Below are 20,857 nucleotides of genomic sequence, written 5' to 3'. Positions count from 1 at the left end.
ACGGAACCGGGAGGCTCGTCCCGGCTGTGTGTTTGTCCCTGCCTGCTGTAACTGAGTCCGAAAAATGGTTGAATAAAACAAAATGTCAAGCAGCACAGCGGAGACAAAAGATGACGGTTAGTTCATCCTAAATGATAGTAACCGTGCCATATGTGGCTCGCGCACCGGTGCTGTAATCACCGCACGAGCCGGGCGGCTCCGTTTGCAGAGGCTGTTGATGAGAGAAGCTCCGGTTATAAATGTGAAGCTAAACTGGTTCAAATAAACGCAACTTTACCTGAATGTTGTCCCGAAAATTCACGTGCATAAACGGGGTCTCCGCCGCTCCTCGAGTTGGTAACAATGAGTGAGTGTCCCTCCACCAGTAGCAGCCTCCTCGCGTCTCCTCCTGTCCTCCTCCTCTGTCCGCCTCCCCCTGCCGTCCCCCTCTGCCCGGCGTCAAACTCGCGAGATTCTGAAAACAGCTTCCGGTCAAAACTTTAACAATAAAAGCCAACACCAACACCAAACACGTGAAACATTTTTGTGTCAGTAAATTAAACGTGTAATGATTTAGTATCTTTGTTTTATTTTTATTTTACCTTTTGATCATAAATGTTTGTGATTGATAAATAGAATATAGCCAACAATTTGAATTTGAATTCCAGTGCGGTTGTGAAATAACTTATTAGATTTAGTACTTTAGTACTTTACTTGAGTATTTTCATCTGTGCTACTCCACTAAATCTCAAAGGTAAAAATTAAACGTTTTACTCCATTACATGCACTAGTCAGCTGTAGGCTGGTTGTTATTGTTTCAGAGTAAAATGATACAAAATAGCATATGATAAGCTAAAATGTAGATATAATGCACTGAAATGGATTAAACTATCTACTGGTTTTACAAAATTGTGTAGTTACCTTAAAAACATCATTTGCAGGCAGTATTTTCCCGCATGACTACCCAACCTTTACACTGATACCTCACATTTTGAAAGGGAAGCTTGTGTTTAAGTGGTAGACTGTTTAGGCCTCTTTTTTTCTTCTTTTTGCCATGGCAAATTATACATGATTACTTTGAAGGTCCACCGGCTTGTTTCCGGTCCTGGCTCAGTCTGTTTAACTTGACGCAGCTCTCGCGAGCTCTTTCTTCACAGCAGGTTTTCTGTGTTCGTTGCGCGCGACCGCCCATCCGAGGACGAGCAGGCTTTCTGCTTTTCAATGAAAAACTTCTCATACTGGTGGGACGGAGTATTTTAACAAAATAGGCCCAGAATGTTTCATCAGTTGGCCTGTAGCAGCGGTTTACAATACGGATACAACAGGCGCATTATTGCAAAGAAAAAAAACAGAAAAAACAACGCCTAAATTATTCCCCCGAGTCAATTTATTAAGAAAAGCACGTGGATATATTATTATTAGGCTTTAGGCCTACTACTACTAGGGTCTGCTACTACTACTACCACTACTACTACTACTACTATTACTACTACTACTCTACTTCTACTGGCCTATTACTTGGCTACTGTTAATAATAATGATAATAATAGTACAAGTAACTGAAATTTGTTTACATAGATTGCATGCCACATGTATTTAATATTTTCTATCATAAAATATAATTTATGAATTACAAGGTCTGTGCATGTAGATGGCATTCATTTCAAATGTCCAGGCAATTTAGCTTTTTATGTTATCAACTGTGCTTTACAAAATTATATATTTTCAGAATTTTAAAAAAATGTAAAAATCCAAATTTAGCCGACATCTACAGCTACATGTAGGCAAAGCATATGAATGGCCATTTTTTTCAAGTTTGAAACTATCGTCGAAACATTTTTTGAAATAAAGGCTACAAGCTGTGAGGCGTATAATTTGCAGTTTCAGTGTATGAGAGGCAGATGGTCTTTTTAGAAGTTGCAGAGTCAGGCCTTCTGCACCACTATTTGTCATCATTAGAGCCAGTGTCGCCTGAACACCGCACACACTCCACTGTGGTTTGCTTTGCGGCACCCCCTCTGTGTGTGACATGCTGTGACAGCCAGCCCATGTAAGGAGAGTACACTCACTGTTACTATGGAAACTAGTAAACTGTGCACAGGGAATTGGGAAGAAGAAGAGTTGAGTGTACGGACACAAAGGGCAGCAGGAGTATGCACGTAGACAGAGAGTGTGTTTAGATTTTTTTCCCTCTTCTGTCAGCAGAGGAGAGCTAATGGTGAGTGAAATACAAGCGGAGTGTGTTGTATAGGTCTGAGCTGTAATGCTAATAACTATAGCACAACAGTGTGTGTGTGTGTGTGTGTGTGTGTGTGTGTGTGTGTGTGTGTGTGTGTGTGTGTGTGTGTGTGTGTGTGTAAGGTTGGATTTTTGTCATTTTAACTTTGGAGCTGTCGTTAGTTTTTCCAAAGTGCTTTGTTAATTACATAATAACGGTAACATAATAACAAAGGTGGGGAATTTAGAGAGAATGATTTCTGTTTTCTGATTATTATTATTGTCTTGAATTCTTTATGGGACTTAATCCATTTCAAGTGGGATAAAAGCTGGTGTGTTATGTAACTTCATATTTAAGAAGGCTAAACATAAGCCTTTAAAGTGCTCATGGCAGAGGCTGTAAGTGAGATGCTGTACACACACACACACAAATGTTTAATGAAAATAGTAGCAAAAATGTCAGTTTTAGATTCATTTGTGTATTTTAATACATCACCTTTACGCAGCTACTACTTAGAGATGCCACTTGCACTGAGGACATCTGCAAGTGGTGCTAAGATGCAGACCAAACTGAGCGCCTGGACTCCTCTGAACCACCCGCAGTCCAACAGCAAGGTCAGACCAACTCATCTGCTGTGAAACAGAACTATAAGACACAAACAAGTCAATAACAGTCAGAATACAGTTTTTATTTTGGTGGGGATTTAAGTAAAAGTAGCAATAACATAGCAGTAACAAAAAACAAAAACTCCACACAAGTAAGAGTCCTGCAATGAAAATCTGACTGCTGATGCTAATGCAAAAGTACAACAGGATGATTAAAAATGGACTTAAAGTATCAAAATGTAAAAGTACTCTTTCTGCAGTAAACTGTCCCCTGCTGTGAGTGATATATTATCATATAGCCTATGATATTATTCGATTGTCGTAGCAGGTCGAGCAGTGGCGATTGTAGACTCTGGGGGGCCCCTGGTAAAGGAGTCCACCAAGGCAGCGTCACTGTCACAAACGCTCGCTCTCGTTCTCACTCTCTAGCCCTTTTTACACAGAAATTGTGCTATAAAGCCTTTATAGCTGCCTGTGCATTCTTGTACCAGAACCAAAAAACAGCGGCATCACGCTCCTCCAGTGTGTGATTTTGCACACGGCATCACGGCGTGACGGCGTGACGTTTAACACAACAGCATCAGCCGCTGGTGTGACACAACACCACTGCAGCAGCTTATATTGCAGCAATCTTCATTGAACAGGCAGTGTAAAGGGGGGCTTCTCTTCCAGGGGCCTTCCTTAAGGGTTTTTTTGGGCAGTGGCGGTGCACTGTATAGTGCCTTCATAGGAGGTTTAAGAGGGTTTTTTAATTGTAAATGGAAATTTTGCTAATATGAGGTTTTTTTTTTGTTGGGACCAAAAACATTTGCCTGGTTCGCCTCGTCTGAGAGTGGGCTCCGAGGTCAAAGTGGAGCTGGTTTTTCTTTTTCTTTTTTTCATAAAATGATGTAGTTAAGGTAGGTACCAAGAGGGGCCATAATAACGTAATTCTAAACACTTAATCACGATAATTAGAAATATTGTTTTTCCCAAGTGTTTTTCTTCTTTTTTTCCACCCAGGCATGTTTCCCTGGCTTTTAAAAAGTAAAGAGCAGGACCCAGAATATCAGTCTTGGCCCACTTATGATGACACAGGACTTTGATTCATTAGTCGCCTTTGTTTGTTATTTAAAATATCCCACCTGATACACACCATCAAACATTTTTATTCCTCACAACGTAGCTTGATGTGATTACCAACACTTTTTTTACTCTGTTCTCTCAGGTGTTTGAAGAGAGGCGAAACCTTCTTGCAAAGTGGGTAAGTTAAAATGATAATGACGAATAGAGATACACTAAATGCACTGATGGTTCTTTGCTGTGCACTGAGCTCAGTGTGAGCTCCGGCTGACACAAATAAATCTCTGCTAGTGGTTAGAAACCACGCTTTGTGCTACGTGGAGTCCATTTTCCACCCGGCCCCATTCAGCTGAAAGAGTCCATGTGGAGGATTTCTGTTCTGCTCTTTCATGTCTTTGTCAGTTTGACAGGTGGTCTGACAGCCAGAGGAAGGCGGTGCTGCAGGACTTTGTGCTGAGCTGTTCACTGGAGCAGCTGATGTTTCTGAACCGTAGTGTGAGCAGACAGCTCCCCCTGCAGGCTGCAGACTTCACCTGTCTGCTGCCCCGAGCCCTCTGCCTCTATCTCTTCTCCTTCCTGGACCCTCGCAGCCTCTGTCGATGTGCACAGGTACCATAGATACATACATGTATGGATGTTGACATGGAGGACTCAGTTAATACTGATCCAGCTGAGAATTTTGGCTTGTAAATCACTCACTCTGGGTGGTTTTATCGTCTGCGGGCAGGTGAGCTGGCACTGGAGGAGCATCGTGGAACTGGACCAGCTGTGGATGCCAAAGTGTGTGAGGCTCGACTGGTGCATCAACTTCTCCCCTACGCCTCTGGAGCAGGGCGTGTGGAAAAGACACTACATCCAGACTGTGCAGGAGCTGCGACTCTCCTCGCTGCAGGTCAGGACACACTTTCATGCAAAATAAACAAATATTTTAGGCTAACTACATTAAAATGCATTAAAAATGTATTTAAAAAGTCCATTGTCCACCTGCAGGCTGCTTCATCCCAGCAGAAGTTTGTGGTTCCTCATGTATCAGCCGTCAGCAGAGGACATGAAGATCCATCAGAAGTGGGCCTCATTGGTGAGGAGCGTCCAGCGTCCAGCACCCAGGTTCCTGGAAGCATCTCTAAGACAAGATTAAAAAATGAGAAACAGCTGACTGCTCCGCCACCATGGAGAGACTCTGACAGACATCCGAAAGACACCTTACGCTTTAACTACTTGGACAACCTGGATCCCAGTGAACAAGTGTAAGACAGCAGGGGACATGAGGGGGGATGAACAGCTTTCATGAGGGCAATTATAATTGTTCCAATTAAACACTTTTTTTTAACTGGGAGTAACATTTAAGGAAAATATAAGTTCGCCATATTAAGCAGAAAAAAAGCCAATTGTTGAACTTTACTGTGTTCAACAATTGGACCTCGAGAATGTTCCCACTATATATCCCAAATATGTTCTCAGCACAGTCCACAACCTCCATCCAATATGTGAGTCTTAGAGAAAAAGACATGCAGAAATTAAGAAACAGTTTTGGTGTCTGTGTTGTGTTTTTATAAAAAGGGGCTCTCTGACACAAAATGCCTATAAAGAGATAAACAACTACAAAGAGACTAAAAATGACTACAAATACAAGTAAACAACTACAAAGAGACTCAAAATGACTAAAAAGATATGCAAACAACTACAAAACACACAAAATGACTACAAATAGAGATAAACAAAAACTACACTGAGACACAAAATGACTACAAAGAGAAACAAACCAACAACAAAGAGACAAAAAAACGTCAAAGAGATGTAAACAACTACACAGAGAAACAAAATGACTACAAAGACAGAAAAAACCGCAAAGAAATAAATACTGATAACAAATAGACTCAAAACAACAACAAAAAGATACTTAATAACCATAAAGTCTGTGTGTCTTGCTCCTATGTAGAAGTGGTTTTGGTCTGTCCAGCAGTCCATTATCTCATAATCCACCCATGTCTTTCTCTAGACTATAGAGGAAACTTGTGCAAATAATAAGCAAAAGTACAAATGTGGAATATTATGGTGAATTATTCCATTCCACATTTTGCTCTGTGACCCTCCCTGTCAGCAGATAATAAATATATAACTGATCTGTCTAAATTTTTTTGCAAAGCTCTGCACATCCACTGAGGTGTTGACCTCCATCTCTCTGCAGACAAGTGAGGAGCAGAGCCTCCACCTGCCGCAGCAACACACCGAAGCCAGACGACGACGGGAGCAAGAAAACACTGTCTGAAGCACATTACAAACTACGCAAAGCCAAATCGCTGGTAAAGCACGCTCCATTCATCATCATAACCCCACTGTGACTGTGACCTCCTTGTCTGAATCAAAGGGGGGGGATAAACGTGGAGGACCCTCTGGAGACTGTGTAACCAGCAGGCGTCATGCATTATGGAGCAGCGTTTACACAGAGAAAGCATGTTAATGATGAGCTGCTCAGGGAGGGAGTTGACGGGGGGGGGGCGCCAAATTATGCTGATGATGGGGTTTGAGGAGGGGGGAGAAGAGGGTGAGATAGAGGACACTGTGGCATTTAATATTCCGGGTTTGGTGAAATCAACATACTTAATTATTTTTGCCTGGATACAGGAAATAATGTGGAATCCAACATAATACACCTGCAACCATGTTGAATTTTCATTTTCAGTGTAACCTCAGTTCTATCTTTTGTCTTTCTGCTGCTTTAGATGTTCCTCAGCTCCAACTGCAGAACCCAAAATCCTCCTCCTTCTCCTCCTCATCACCATCACCAGGCCCAATCTCGACCTTCTTGGGCATCTCGCAGTCACGAACACCCCGTCACCAAGGAAACCGCCAAGAGCATGCTGCGGCTGCCCCGGTGGAATGCTGGGATCCGTCCGGGCCCGGTGAGGTCGGCGGTGCCCCGGTTGAGCGCGGAGGCGCTCAGGGCGTCCCAGCGTTCACACCGGAGCGTTCCCAGTAAGCAATCACAGCTGCTCCACTCCTCTGGGCTCAACATGATGTAACCACACAGCAAGAAACATCTTCAGGACAAATATTAGCTTTAAAATGACTGATTCTGCAAGAAAGTCGCAGACTGTGCTCAGTTTGTGACCCTATTACAGATGTTTTATTGCTTGTTACTAACTACTAAGTGGAGCTAAATAATTGACTCTAAGCAATTTAGTTTCTGTTTTTTTTAATTAAAACAAAGCGATAGAAAATGTAAGCTATAGCACAAAAAGATGTGAAATGAAAGTTTTCGTATCGCCTAAAAAGATAGTTTTAATAGTATTTTTCCACTGATGTATCTTCATTTGGCTGAACTGTCAGTGGTGAGAGAAAGGATTTTCTATTTTTGTCAGTGTATTTTTATATAAAATGAAAAAGTGACATAACTTTATTTTACTCCAAAATTATATATACACCCCCCTGTGTTACTGTCTGAACTGATTTAAGTTACATCGACCTACAGGGCTGGATATACAGTATCTTTATTCACTAATTAATTCATGCAGTTCCTCAGTTTCTGTAGTAGGAAATTTGTTTTTCAGTTTCAAAAAAAAAGTATCAAAATCAACAGTTCCAGTTAAATTTTCAAAAATAGACAATTTTCTTCTGAACAGTCTCACTAAAAACTGTTTACAGTGAATTTCTGCAATTTGGGTGAATTGATCCTTTAAATTTACAGCATGTGTGTCACTACAGCACAAAAACAAGAGGGAACCATCTGCATCAGACTACCAAAATGTCACAGCAGCCGCTGTGAACTATCAGCACTTTTGGAGCCAATCAAATGTTAAATACTTCCCCGCATTATAATGGGTTTGTTAAGCAATTTTTACCTAAAGTGGAAACATCATTAATGAAGTGAATGTTTCTGTCAATCTCAGGTACACCGCTGTTTGAGGTTCAGCCCTGGACTGTGCCGCCCTCACACACACGTGTCATGGAGTGAAGCTCATCACCCACTTCAGGAAGACGCTACACCTACAGCTTCACCTCGAGCTCGAGATTCAGAGCTACAGCTTCAGAAGGTGTAATTAATACATAACCCTGACGTGCATATGGTTTCCAACGTCCAAAAGCAGAAATTTACCAGAAAAAGTCAGGAACATGAACTATAAACATAACTTTGTCTATTTAGAGGGAAACTACATTTTGGAATAAATACACAGATGTATAACATTAAATAGTTTCTGATTATTAATCTTAGTTAATATTATATATTTTGAGCTAGCACTAAAAAAAATTAATCAGAAAACCAAAGAAAACATGATCTGTATAAGAAATGTACCACCTTTATTATCCAATCCAAACATCCCATTCAGTATGCAATACAAAGCCAAAGCAACTTATATAAACAGTGAGTCCGAACTCCAAAAATATTAAACAATAACTGTCAGTTTAAGACAAACAAACTGATTTTTCTCTCAGTATTCAAAACAACGTCTTGCATTCAAACACACAGTAGCAACACTTGGGCAAAGAGGGAAGCGTCGTGTACATCAATCACCACGTGGTTTCTTTGAGAACCACTTCAGTCAGATATGAAATATCAATATCATGCGTACACCTCGCTCCGAGTCTCGTCCGTGTACAGTTTTCACTCATTGCATAAAAAACATTGCATTCAAAGTATGGCTCACACACACGTATATATTACTAAATACAAGAGCATCAAAAAATAAACAACAGAGCTAAATGATGTGTTAATTTAATGTTATTAACTGACTGTTAACGTGTTAATCAAAGGGCGAGGGTGTGTTTAGATTACGATATATATATCTATCTATATATATATATATATATATATATATATATGGCTCTCGCGTGAGATCACATTGATAAAAAAAAAAATAGTGGATGAAATAGAAAATACCGTCTTTACAGGTTTTCACAGGTTGAGATATTTGTCAGCTTATTTAAGTCTTTAAAGGCAATGTTGTGCTCCATGATAAGCCACAGACATTTCCATGTTGGAAATGGGTGATGATGGTGGTGTGATGTTATTAAGTTGTTATTTAGATGGGAACATTGAAATCTGCTCCTCTGGAAAAAAGTAGAAGTTTTTACAACAGAAATAAAATGCGTCTTCATAACTGATCTGAGTTATTTATTAGTTGCATCCTTTCATATACACTTTATCTTAACTATCGGCCTTCAGAGATCACAGTAAAAATTAATAATGTAGCTTAAAGCAACATACAACGTAAATCACTTGATAATGAGATTGTCCGACCTCGACTGCAAGTTAGTTTGAGAACGTACGTACACACTGAGAAAATGAACAGTAATTAGGATTATCAAGGTTGTAACGGTACAGAATGAACCAGAATGTCATTAATACACGATAGACTCTCATATCGGCTGTGATCAGTGAAAATGATCCTATTCCCAAAATGTGAAGGCAAACAGACTCAGTTTTGAAAGTCATTCACTTTGTAGTATGATGTAGTTTGATATGGACAAGAGACATTCCTGAAACAAGAAACTTTCTTAAAATTACTTGGTTTTTCACAAAAACGACTTACTCATCTCAAAATAATTAGTTTCCCAAAATGACTTCGTATTGTTTCTCATTTTTTGCAATACAATACCTCGTTATCTTGAGAAGGTTGCTTTTTTTTTTTTTTTTTAGAAAGTTTCTCATCATTTTGATATTAAGTGAATATTTTGATAAACTTTCCCATTTTCTAGATGCTGCCTCATGATTTTGAGAAAGTTTCCCATTAAAAAAACAAACTACCTCATATTTTTGAGATACTACCTCATTGTTTTGAGACACTAACACATTATTTTGAGACCTTATCTTGACCTTATGATTTTGAGAAAGTCTTCCATTTTTGAAATACTACCTCATTATTTTGAGACACTAACTCATTTTGAGATATGACTTTGAGAAAGCTTCCCATTTTTAAATATTACCTCATTATTTTGAAATACTACCTCATTGTTTTGAGACACTAACTCATTACTTTGAGATACTACCTTGTGATTTTGAGAGTTTTCCATTTTTTAAATGCTACTTTATTGTTTTGAAATAATACCTCATTACTTTGAGAAAGTTACCCATTATTTTGAGATACTATTTAATTATAGAAAGTTTCTATTTTTAATTTCTTACAGGATCTTTTTTTCATTACATTGGCAGAGATGGTCTTCCACAGTAAATTTTTAAGGCAAAAAAAAAAAAGTTCTTCCTGAAAATTTGCTCAGTTAAGAAGCACATGTAATTTATTTAGAATTAAATATGTTTTTTCTTCCAAGAGAAATGTATTTTTAGTTTAACACAAAAGCCACAAAGTAAGTAATTTAAAACACTGGCAAAAAAATGCAACTTTAATTCAGAGCATTGCTACAAAAATATTAAATAAAATATTTGGTGGGTTGATCTGATTTTTTGTGTTTCATTATCGCTGCCTTTTCAATCAGTTAAACCCGTTAATTTAAAGCAAACCTTGACATACTGGATCTTACTGGATGTGCGAAGTAAGTTTCTTGTTCACAGTGGATTTATTTCAACAGTTGCACAAGACTGGAGTTAAAAAAAAGACAAATACAACAGTGGACTATAAAAAGAGAACACACCCTAAAGCTTTTAGCAATACTTACATCGAACCAATCAATCCCTTATCTGCTGTCAATATTCAGCCCTTCACTGCAACACAACATTGATTGAGTTCATATTCTGTCCTTACATCTCATTCTTTGTAGATCAAAAGAATGAAAAAACTTCACTTGTTTCATACATGCTGACACAAAATCCGCCACTGTGATATCAACGAGAACCTGTCACAATTTAAAACGTTCAAAGAAAGATTTGTTTAGCTTCAAAAACCAAGTTGAATTCGAATAAAAGCTGTACACTACACTTATTCCATTGTCAAATAAAAGATTGAGGAGATTCGTTCAAGAACATTTTTTCCAAGTGCTGCTTGCAAAGCTCAGATACATAAGGCTGAAGGTTTCCGTCACTTGTGCTTTGACAGCTTGAACAGTAGAGGCAATTCATGTGATGTGATTTCATTTTGTTTTTTTTCAAAGTAGAAGGTACATGTTCTGAAGGTTTCAATAGCTTGGAGGGAATGACTATGCAAATACACACAAGTATTAACACCGAGTCTTTTTAAATAATGTAAACATTTACATCTTACTGAGGTCAGAGCATTGATCCTCTTCATATCTGTTTATATAAAAAAAGAACGAACGTTACTGGAGCATCGTCCGGATGTTCTTCGGAGTGGACTCGTCGTTCAGGTGTTTTGTGGTGAATCTGAGGACAAACAAACATTTCAGTGTACATAAGTGGGACTTTGTATGATGAGAAGATCAGTGGTACCCATCAGCACTAAATTAAACCTGTGCACACATGAAGAAATCTAAATTTAATGTAAAGGGAGTGTAATGTTTCAAAAAGCATAGTGTAATTAAAGAATAACACGATTGTTCTGTGCAGCAGCAGTCATGAAGAGTGACAACATGTCGAGTGGAAGAAATTTTAACATTGCTGATGCTGTGATGAGCCTAAAAACGTTGGCGACTGTGTAAAATAACTGCAGCTTTAACGTGTTTAAAGGCTCCTCCAAGAAACAAAAGTGTATTGAACGATTCTGGAAAAGCTCAAAGAGATCCTTTTCTGACCGACCGACACAGAAATACAGAAATACTCCTTCACAGTCCAAAGTGAACCTACTTGAGGGCATTCAGCAGGCCTTCTACGTTGTCTGCCGGCTGGTCCTTCAGGACTTTTATGCAGCCCTTCATCTGAGAAGACATGAACAGAGTCAGAGAGCAAAACAACTCATTACAAATGAGATCCATGATCCAGTGAGGCCGCTACATAGCTTAAGTCTTGTACAGGTGTGTGTGTGTGTGTGTGTGTGTGTGTGTGTGTGTGTGTGTGTGTGTGTGTGTTTGTATGTGTGTGTCTTACGTCTATCTTGGAGGACTTGTTGAAGGCGCCATTGGGGTGAACATGATCATAAAGGATAATGACTCCGACCATGACCCTCATGCAAAACAAGAGCGTGTCCTCGCTGCTGAAACGACTCGAATATTCCCTAAATACACAGAAAGAGAGGGAGGAGGATTAGAGGGGGAACAGATCAGGATCAGGATCAGGATAGCTCTTTGAATACTCGATCTGCTCCAAAACCATGAATGATTTGCTGCTGCGCCCCGGATCAGAACGTGCACATGATCAAAGACAGAGTGTGAAAGACTGAGCTGTACCTGTATACTTATACCCATCATATTTTCTTTACTTGTACATTCGAGGACTGTTTTCTGAGTCTCAAGGTGTTCAATTCAATCAGAATCAGAATCAGAATCAGAATCACGTTTATTGGCCAACAAACAAGGTTCAACAAAAAGTTCAACAAATAAGGAACAAGGAATTTTTTCCGGGTTGGCAATGCTCACAGTACAGGGGAGGGAAATAAGTTAGGGATAAGAAAAATAGAAAAAAAGACAGACATAGACATGTAATTGAACCAACTTTTCATGCTATTAGGGCTGAACCTGATCAGATGAGGTGGTTCAACATGAATATTCAACTATTTATCCCTTTTTTCCGTGTAAAGTTTGAGAGTTTAAATGGGGTTTAGTGTGACAGTGACATTCACGCATAGTATAGTAAACAAGCTAAGTAAGCTAACGATGGATGGAAATGTGGACAGTAGATATCAAACAAAAACCAGAGACGGTTCCATGTGAAGCTGCTGTGAGCTTTAAGTTCTCCACTTCTAAGCAAAACGCAGAAGATAGCGTCATCTCGGAGAATGAGTGAGAAAAGCCTCTCTCCCTCCAGACCGCTGCCTCCGTGCTCACAGCAACCTGCACCGAAGAGCAGAGCCAAAACAAGGAGCGCTCACTCTGTGGCTAAATTTAGGGACTGAAATGTCTTCAGAAGTATGCTGCACACTAACAATAAAAACCAAAACAAAACAAAAAAAAGTGAATGAGGGGTCTCTGACTGATGAACAGCTCTGCATGCTTTAGGTCAAAGAAGTCTCTGCTATTACTTCCAACCTACCACGCAAGAAATTATATTAAAAAAATGAAATGCCTGCTGTAACAAACACAAATCTCCTGTGTGTGTGTGTGTGTGTGTGTGTGTGTGTGTGTGTGGAAAAGCCTGCTGACTCACGGTGTCTCCAGCATGACTTTACAGACGCTGGCCATGGTGCTGAGACAATCTGTTGTGTTCTCCAGTGGAAGAGTCTTGTTCTACACGTGACGCAAACAAAACACACAAAACAATCAACGTCTATTGATTCCTTTGATTATTCAAATTATGGTACAAAATAATGATGTACTTTTTGACACAAAACAGGAAATAACAAAAAAAAAATGTGCAAATCCACATTGCATTTTTGGAGTTTTTCATCCAAATATGCAGAGTGTAATACAACTGTAAGAGCACAGCCCCGCTGTTAGAGCCACAGCATGATGACAGTGGATGCAACAAATGCAAGTGTCCCGTGAGTATGACCGAAAACAATTACTGTTTGGCTCGTTTGTCCTGTTCACAATTGTAACAACAGCAGTTGTGTTTCTATTCAACTGTCTGGTAAAATCTATGCAAACTTTTGAAATGTAAAATAGAAATGCAGTGAAGTGTAGCGTAGTTTCATCAGAAGTTGGAGGTTTAGGCTTCGCTCTACGCATGGCTCTGATATGACACTGAACAGAGTGGAGGAAGTAGGGGTTGCAAACTGGAAACAAAACAAGTCTCCTCGGTGATCTAACACATCTCTGAGTGGAAAATGGAGTAAGTTATTATTGTTTTTTCATGGCCAACAGTGGAAACAACTGTTTGCTATGTTGGAATTTATTCAGCAAAGGTGTTTCCATATTCCATTTTTTGCATCTAGTCTTTTTTGACAAAGGCAAAAACCACCTTAAGCGAGTTAATAGAGTTTGTTTGTGCAGTTGTGGAAGTTTTAAAGTATTCAGTGGTTTCCACAAAGCTTTTTTTTAACGCGATACAAAAATGCATTGATGGAAACACGGCTAGTGATGCAAGTGATGCAGTGTCGGCACTCTCACCTCTGTCACGAAGTTTGTGGTTGCGTTGCTGAGTGTTTTCAGCATGGGCGTAGCCTCAGCGTAGAACAGAGACATCCTGTTGGCCATCTCGTTGTTGACTTCACTCTCAATATCCAACTGTGGGTGATAAACACAGATAAACAACAGGTGTCAGCGTAGGAGGTTTCATTTTTACTTGTTTTTTCCATTTACCATGCATCAGCATCTTCCTCATCATACAGTGATCATAACTCTGTTATTATTACTGTAAAAGTGATCAAGTCTGGCCTATTTCAGGTTTCTTATCTGACATAAAACACACATTAATTTAAGACGGTGAATCCAGCCATCTTTTCTTGTGTCACTCTAAGGTTGTTTCCTCCCTGCTCTGCACATACTATGTATTGAAATATCAAAGACTGTAAGATATAAATCTGTGGATTTAAGAGAATAAAAACAGCTGTCAGCCTGGTGCCAGCTAACTTAGATCTAAACTAATAATAACAGCTTCAGGACAACTCACGTTCATGTTGTTTATCCGGTTTCGGCTGATGGTTCTTCTGTAGTAGCTGAAGTCATTCTGGATGGCAGGAATTCTCATCTGAAGGAAAACAAGAAAACGGTTAAAACGTGTAAAGAAATACATTCAGCCAGCACTTCAAGTGTCCTGTTCTGTGACAGAGTGCATTTACGGGGGCAGAGAGAGTGAAACTGCGTGAGTGTGTGTTAAAGGGTCGAGCAGCAGACCTTGAGCTCATCAAAGCGCAGAGTGAAGTGGAGGATCTCAGCAAACTGTTTGGCCAGCGCCTGCTCTCGCTCCAGGTGCTGAGTGGGTGTGAAGGGCGGACATGTCAGGGACTCCAGCAAACTCTGCAAAGCCTCCTCTGCAGACACACGCAGACGAAATGTCAGCTGCTGCGTATGTGTCAAGTTTCTGCCACACCTAAAAACCTATTTTGATTCCAATACAGAATTTATGTGGGAACGCACAGTTTTGACAGAAAAGAAGCAAAGACCTGTCAAGGCAAGTCATTTGAAACTCATTTTGCCATTCCTCACCACAGACTTTCACGATACCACTTGTATTACATCACAACTTTAAATTTGATCAAACATTATTAATTTAAAGACCACCTGATTGATGGAAGTCAATTAAAAATAAGATAAGGATTCTACTTGACCTTTACCTTAACTAAGAAAGTTACTCAATAAAATTGAAAAGCTTTGATTGTGACATGACCTGTGACAAAAAGAAATGAAATATTCCTGCCACTGGAGATACAAAGAAGATAACAACATTTTGCTCCACATCGTGACCATCATACCTAGTCTGAGAGAGAAACTGTAGAATTTCTTGAGTTTGATGACCAGCGGGCAGACTGAGTTCCAGGCTCGCTCCTGCAGCATGAAGTCATTAGGGTTTTGAATTGCCTGGAAAGAAAAAAAAGGCACAACACAAAAGAAATCATTCATGATTAGGGCCATAATAAAGATAAACATCATGCACCACAACTGTCCCACAAGATCTCACTTATTTATTGTGCATTTGAGTAAAACCTGACGTGATTTCAGTATTCTGTCCTCCTCTCTGCTACAAACAGTTCAGCTTTGTCGCGGAGAGACGTGTGTATCGTATGGCTCTTTTACTGGGTGTTGTTTAATGAGAAAAAGGTGTGTTTGTGTGCTGGGGTAAAGTTGGTTTTGTGTGTATTTTTGTGTTCCTTACATCTCTGATCTCCTGGCCGGCTCCTTTGTACGCCTGCAGGCCAGACAGGATGTTCTCAGAGTCCTGGAGGACCGCGTTCACCTGGTTCCACACCTCACGCTCTCCTTCTGTCGGCTGTGCATCTAACACACAAAGCACACGCACAAATGCATGTGTACATACACACATGCGAGCACACACATACAAACACACACACATACAGCAGAGGAGAATAGTTAGCTAAGCTGCTGTAGTAGTCAATGTCACCTTTCAAAACTGATCATTTATGCCTTTTCACATCAAGAACCAATGAGCCATTTCTGTATTTGCAGATTTAAAATCTATATTTAACTTTTCAGTCTAAATTTCACGCTGGAACTTGATGTGAAAGAGCTTTAATTGAATAATAGCAACAGTGTTTTTTAATACGGATGGTACACTCAGTGGGGGAACATGTGTGCTGATTGTTTTTGTCACTAAAAAGTAACTCATCAGAGTTTGCTCATTGTGATGATGATGGATGAGCACAAAAACATTCAGCTGAATGAACCGTGTTTGGGTCAAAGCTAGAAGCATTATTTCACTTCAGCACAACACTTTAAGCTTTCAGCACATACAGCAATTCTTCAGGAGTCCATCAACAGCCAGTCCCCAAAATGTGCTGCCTCGGGCATCCAGAGCGGTGTTTTCAATTTGATACAGCATCTCCGAATCAGTTTAACAGAAAGAGGAGCGTCTGTGTTTTTGACCCTCTGGGTTTCTAAACATCCTGGATACCTCAACACCTTGATACCGCCAAAGCCCACTCACAACATTGTGTGTCAACTACACTGATAACACTAGATTTGAATATAAAACAGTAAAAGCACTCAACTGTAGACTGAAGGGTTACGTACCACTTTCATAATCAAGACCCCTAATGTAGTTAAACCTGTGTAACTAAATACACTGGATCTGGATACATTTACTGCATCATGAAACTCAAAGTGGTCACGTTCCTCTATTAACACGAAAATAAAAAATAAATAAAATAAAATAAATCTGAATTCAGAGTGAATTTCAGAGGAAGGCTGACTGTAAAAGAATTAGCATGGAGGTAAAAAGTATGTGCTGAAAACTCAAAAGTGCTCTACTGCAGTGAAATCTTTTTCAGCGTGTTTACAGGACAGTCTAATCCAAAGCAAGCTCTGCGGCTGACACTGAGCTACGGTAGAACCTGGTTCATGTGCCAATAATCAACAGGTGTTTTAGAAGTCTGTATCACAAGACTCGCCATTTTACTGAACTGAATTAATGATTTATCTAAACAGAATTTTGCTGCACTCTGCTATGCCTGCAACCTACAGACGAGGCGACTCTTCTGTTTCATATTTCCTGCATGGTGACAACAACAAAACACTGAATGTGTCTCGCTAACACCATCAGTTACATGCAATGTTCTACAGAAGCCATTTATCTCCCATTAGCTTAGTTTGCTTTGGTGTTCAGGACACATTTTAATATTTTGGTCAATGCATGGTCTAAAATACCGTAAATAATCGCAAGGTTTCTGCAGTTTCTCGGGGTAACAAGGTTTAGCCATCATGACCACAGAGAGAAGAAGGGCTCTAAATATAGAGCATCTGTGACATTAAAACTCTGTCCGGGGTCTGCTTTGCATTTCAAAAACCCTTCCACTCCCATCATTTCCTCTTTGCTGAATAAACAAAGCCCGAGGTTGGCTACATTGTGAGAGTGGCTGAAATGCCACTGTGGAGGCGTATTGTGTTTTTTTTTCCTGTAGGAGGTTTAAGAAAAAAGCCAAAGCAGATTTATTCGCTATGTTAGAAATGAAACAATTCCTCTATTTCATGTGAGCATTAGGAATCAAAGCAGCAATGTAGTTAATTTCATATTTTACTGCAGCAATCATATATTAAAAGAACACTAACTATATAATGAAATAACTACAGATGAGAGGATTATGCAGGAAGAGAAACAAGACTAAATATAGACAAAGTGCTGCATAATACACTAAATAACAGACCTAATAATAATATTAAAGTGTTAGTAATTACATTATGTCACATATACAGAGATCACATGAGTGCACATACAAGGAGATTCATGCAGAAAAGTGAGTAAAAGCAGACAGCAAAGGTCAAGGGTCAGCTCCATTCTTCTTCTACTTGCCATGGCATGAATGGATTTCAAAAGCATACTGAAATTAATCATGAATTCTAATAAATGCAAAGAATGAAGGTTGACAATTCAATAGTTGAATAGGCTGACCCCTGACCCGTGAGAGCAGCTAAACAGAGGTTAAAGGAAAAATGAATTAGGGATGAAAAGGGAGAGAGAGGAGGAGGGGGTGGCCTTGCAGAGAGACAGGTATAAGCTGAGCTCACTTTCAAAGTCAAGGAAAAAGTTTGGCCCCTGTTCAAGCTCTGTGCAAGTGAGCACTTTTAACAGATTCCCCATTTGGTTTCTGCAAGAGAGAAAAAAAAGAAAGAGAAAAGAAAGGAAGAAAAGTACACGTGATGTTAAGAAGTCATCAATAAGTTATTTAAAGAAAGACGGGAGAAATGTCAGATCAGAGCTGAAGGAGCAGGAGGTCATGAGGGGAGAAAGCGAAGGAGAAAAAAAGAGAGGAGCATGAGCAGACTCCTTCGTGGCTTCGTCATCGGGAGCAGAGACCTGCTGACAGAAAGGAAACGGCTGAGCCGGTTACACCTCCCGCCCCCCTCCCCACATCTCTCTCTCCATCCACCTTTTCTCCCTTTGTTCCGCTCCTCCGACAGACTTACTTTCAAAGTCCAGGAAAAAGTGTGGATAGTTCTCTATATCCCTTGTTAGGACTTTTAGCAGGTTACCCATTCCAGCAAACCTGATGGTCAGAATACATGAGTGAAAAACAGACAGCAACAAAGACATCAATACAGATATTTTTCAATATGGAGTCAGCTGTGTACATGATATAAGACACTTTAACAAAGACTTTGAACTGAAAAAAAGCCATCACCCCAAGAATGACTTAATCCAACAGAGGTTCTCATTTCTGACTGTTTTTTTGTTTGTTTTTTAATTAAATAGTTAACATTTAAGCCCAGTTAAATGTAGCTAATCCGGATGTTTATTAACTTTCTGACACGACATGAAGACATTTGTAGCAAAGCAAACGGCACGCCAAAGCATTCAGCCATCTCCATATTCATCACAGGCATCTTAAGTTTTTTGTTTCATAGTAGTCGATGATTGGCTACCCGAATCGGCACGGTTCTCATTTCAGCCACTTCTGCTGCTGCACCAAGCATGGATTTTTTAGGGACTTTCAAATGGGTGTCAATGACAGTTGAGGCTTTCATTTGCTGTTTGTGTTTTGTTTTTAGATGCTAAATGTCTGTATGGATACTGAGACTGATTTATTCAGGCAGAATTCAATTGTGAAGCAGCAGTGAATATTAGGGGACTCATTAAGTGTATTTATTTTGCACAAAAAAGCCAGTAACATTTCTAGATGAAAGTCAAAGTTGTACTAAAATAGGATTTTACAAAAAAATAAATATATATTTTTTTTTAAAATGTAAAATTTCTACAATTCTACAATTTCATTTAGCAGACGCTTTTATCCAAAGCGACGTACAACACAGGGCTAGGGCTGAACTTACAGTTATTTCCAGATTATTTTCTTAATAAATGGATCGTTTGTTTGGTCAATAAAATTCTCAGAAAATACTGAAAATTTGCCATCACAAGTTCCCAGAGCCCAATTTGATTCCTTCAGATGTCTTGTTTTGTCTGGCCAACACTTCAAAACCCAACGATATTGACTCCACACAATGTAGTATAGAGAATCTGGAAACATAACTTTAGGGATATATGTTTTTCAACAAAGACTTAAACCATAGATGTTTGCTGATTATTTTTCTGTCAAATCAACTAACTGCTTACTTGACTTGTTTGAACTCCTAACAAGTCTTAAGTCAATGCCATCATATTTTACACTAATCTAGTCTCACAAGAATTAAAATCAAAGGGAAACAACTTGTTTTTGTTGTTGTTAATATATTGTGTGTAGTTACAGAAATTCACACACACACTGCAAATTTTCTTTTGGTCAAAAACTACTTTGCCCTCACACTGTGCACATGTTATGTGTGTTTCCTGAATTCTGTCAGAAGAGAGGCTGAGAAAGAAAAAACTCCTCCAAAAATTGTTGGATAAAACTCCTAAGGTTCTGAACCTATTTCTCTGTTCTTTTGAATTCCAGCCTTTCTACACGGGGACATCGTCCTAACTGGCCGTTACTCTATAAAGGTTTTATTAGACGCAAAAGGCAGTAGGTAAGTAGCAATTTCCAGCCAAACGTCTCCCCCCCTCAGCCATGGAGGGTGCACACAAACTCTGTAATCACAGCAGGCCTTAAACTTGCAGTGGCATAATATGAGGCCATGGTTGAAGTAAAAGGGAGAATGTCACAGCTCATCATGGGGATGCTAATCGAAATAGTATAGCCGTGCTGGGTTCAAAAGATTTTAGGAGACGCTACATTCACATAGAATGGGAAACAAAAGTATTCTGAATTTGAAGTCTAAGAAAATGAGTCTTACAGAGTCTTGAAAAACATATCGTTTGTATAGTCTGTGAGGAATACGAAGCTGCAGTTTCATACTGCACAAAGAAACTCTGAGGACACAGTCTTATCTTCTCACACTCAGAGGTCCAACCTCTTGTGGACTTCACAAGTCATGGTGTGAAGCGACAACAAAAGAGACACTGTGCTGCAGTGTGCACATGATAATCACACTGCTTTTCCCTGCACAGCCTCCAGCGAGCCGTCGGCTATTTCCAATCACGCCCCGCATTTCTCATCTTGCACTCATAAATGCACTCATAAATTCATAAATACGAGCGACAGTCTGAGGACAGTTCCCGCAGAGACATCATGAATCTTATAATGTGTCTCATGAAATTCATGCAGTTATGGTTAAATCTGCTGTTTAAATAAACAGTTGTACCAGCAGAGGGCAGTACTGGTTCACGTTTACGTTTCACTAACAGGGTTTATAGTTGCACTGAAATGATGTCATGTTGGTACATGTGCTGGAACCCTCTGCAGTCTTGATTTTCTAGACCAACCGTGACCTGAGGCTACAACAAGTTCCTTAGCAGACTCGCTTGCCTTTATCTCCAGCCAAACTCTCGCCTTCAGGTACCAGTAAACACTAACACAGCCAGTTCTGTCAGAAACAACTATCCGAGGACTTCTCAACAACACCT

The 20,857-nt window shown here is 39.6% G+C and overlaps 3 protein-coding genes across 4 annotated transcripts in view; 1 reads left to right on the top strand and 2 right to left on the bottom strand.

The window, feature by feature from the left end:
- fzd3a (frizzled class receptor 3a) overlaps positions 1–365 on the bottom strand; it is a 32,044-nt gene extending 31,679 nt beyond the window's left edge. The window contains exon 1 of the mRNA XM_042503459.1: positions 278–365. The gene's annotated coding sequence lies outside the window, so the exon portion shown is untranslated. The remainder of the gene's footprint in view (positions 1–277) is intronic.
- A 2,350-nt stretch (positions 366–2,715) lies between these two features.
- Positions 2,716–7,819, top strand: fbxo16 (F-box protein 16). The gene is made up of 8 exons (XM_042503969.1): positions 2,716–2,811; positions 4,010–4,045; positions 4,267–4,473; positions 4,592–4,756; positions 4,855–5,111; positions 6,053–6,167; positions 6,588–6,840; positions 7,755–7,819. Exons 1-8 carry the CDS (start codon positions 2,716–2,718, stop codon positions 7,817–7,819), a joined length of 1,194 nt encoding a protein of 397 aa, XP_042359903.1.
- Positions 7,820–10,354: 2,535 nt separating this feature from the next.
- The window catches only part of fam49a (family with sequence similarity 49 member A), a 41,578-nt gene continuing 31,075 nt past the window's right edge, over positions 10,355–20,857 (bottom strand). The window contains exons 3-12 of one of the 2 annotated variants that reach the window (XM_042503112.1): positions 18,385–18,464; positions 15,620–15,741; positions 15,219–15,324; positions 14,641–14,777; positions 14,417–14,494; positions 13,915–14,031; positions 13,013–13,092; positions 11,798–11,924; positions 11,558–11,628; positions 10,355–11,137 (exon numbers count right to left, since the gene is read on the bottom strand). In XM_042503112.1, the coding sequence (XP_042359046.1) occupies positions 11,074–11,137; positions 11,558–11,628; positions 11,798–11,924; positions 13,013–13,092; positions 13,915–14,031; positions 14,417–14,494; positions 14,641–14,777; positions 15,219–15,324; positions 15,620–15,741; positions 18,385–18,454 (972 nt within the window). In that variant the 5' untranslated portion in view covers positions 18,455–18,464 and the 3' untranslated portion in view covers positions 10,355–11,073. Of the gene's footprint in view, positions 11,138–11,557; positions 11,629–11,797; positions 11,925–13,012; positions 13,093–13,914; positions 14,032–14,416; positions 14,495–14,640; positions 14,778–15,218; positions 15,325–15,619; positions 15,742–17,985; positions 18,066–18,384; positions 18,465–20,857 lie in introns of both variants that reach the window. The other variant, XM_042503111.1, reaches the window with a different exon arrangement.

Source organism: Plectropomus leopardus, chromosome 16 (genome assembly GCF_008729295.1).
Source record: "Plectropomus leopardus isolate mb chromosome 16, YSFRI_Pleo_2.0, whole genome shotgun sequence".
Lineage (NCBI taxonomy): Eukaryota > Metazoa > Chordata > Actinopteri > Perciformes > Serranidae > Plectropomus > Plectropomus leopardus.
The sequence above is the reverse complement of the archived record's forward strand: the minus strand, read 5'-3'. Positions and strand labels throughout refer to the sequence as shown.

What these genes read in the sequence shown, in the direction of transcription:
- fbxo16 (XM_042503969.1), top strand. Translation starts at nt 2,716, where the DNA reads ATGCCACTTGCACTGAGGACATCTGCAAGTGGTGCTAAGATGCAGACC. An exon ending in GCCTCTGTCGATGTGCACAG is followed by an intron (nt 4,474 to 4,591) that starts GTACCATAGATA and finishes GTCTGCGGGCAG; the next exon opens with GTGAGCTGGCACTGGAGGAG. An exon ending in TTCACACCGGAGCGTTCCCA is followed by an intron (nt 6,841 to 7,754) that starts GTAAGCAATCAC and finishes TGTCAATCTCAG; the next exon opens with GTACACCGCTGTTTGAGGTT.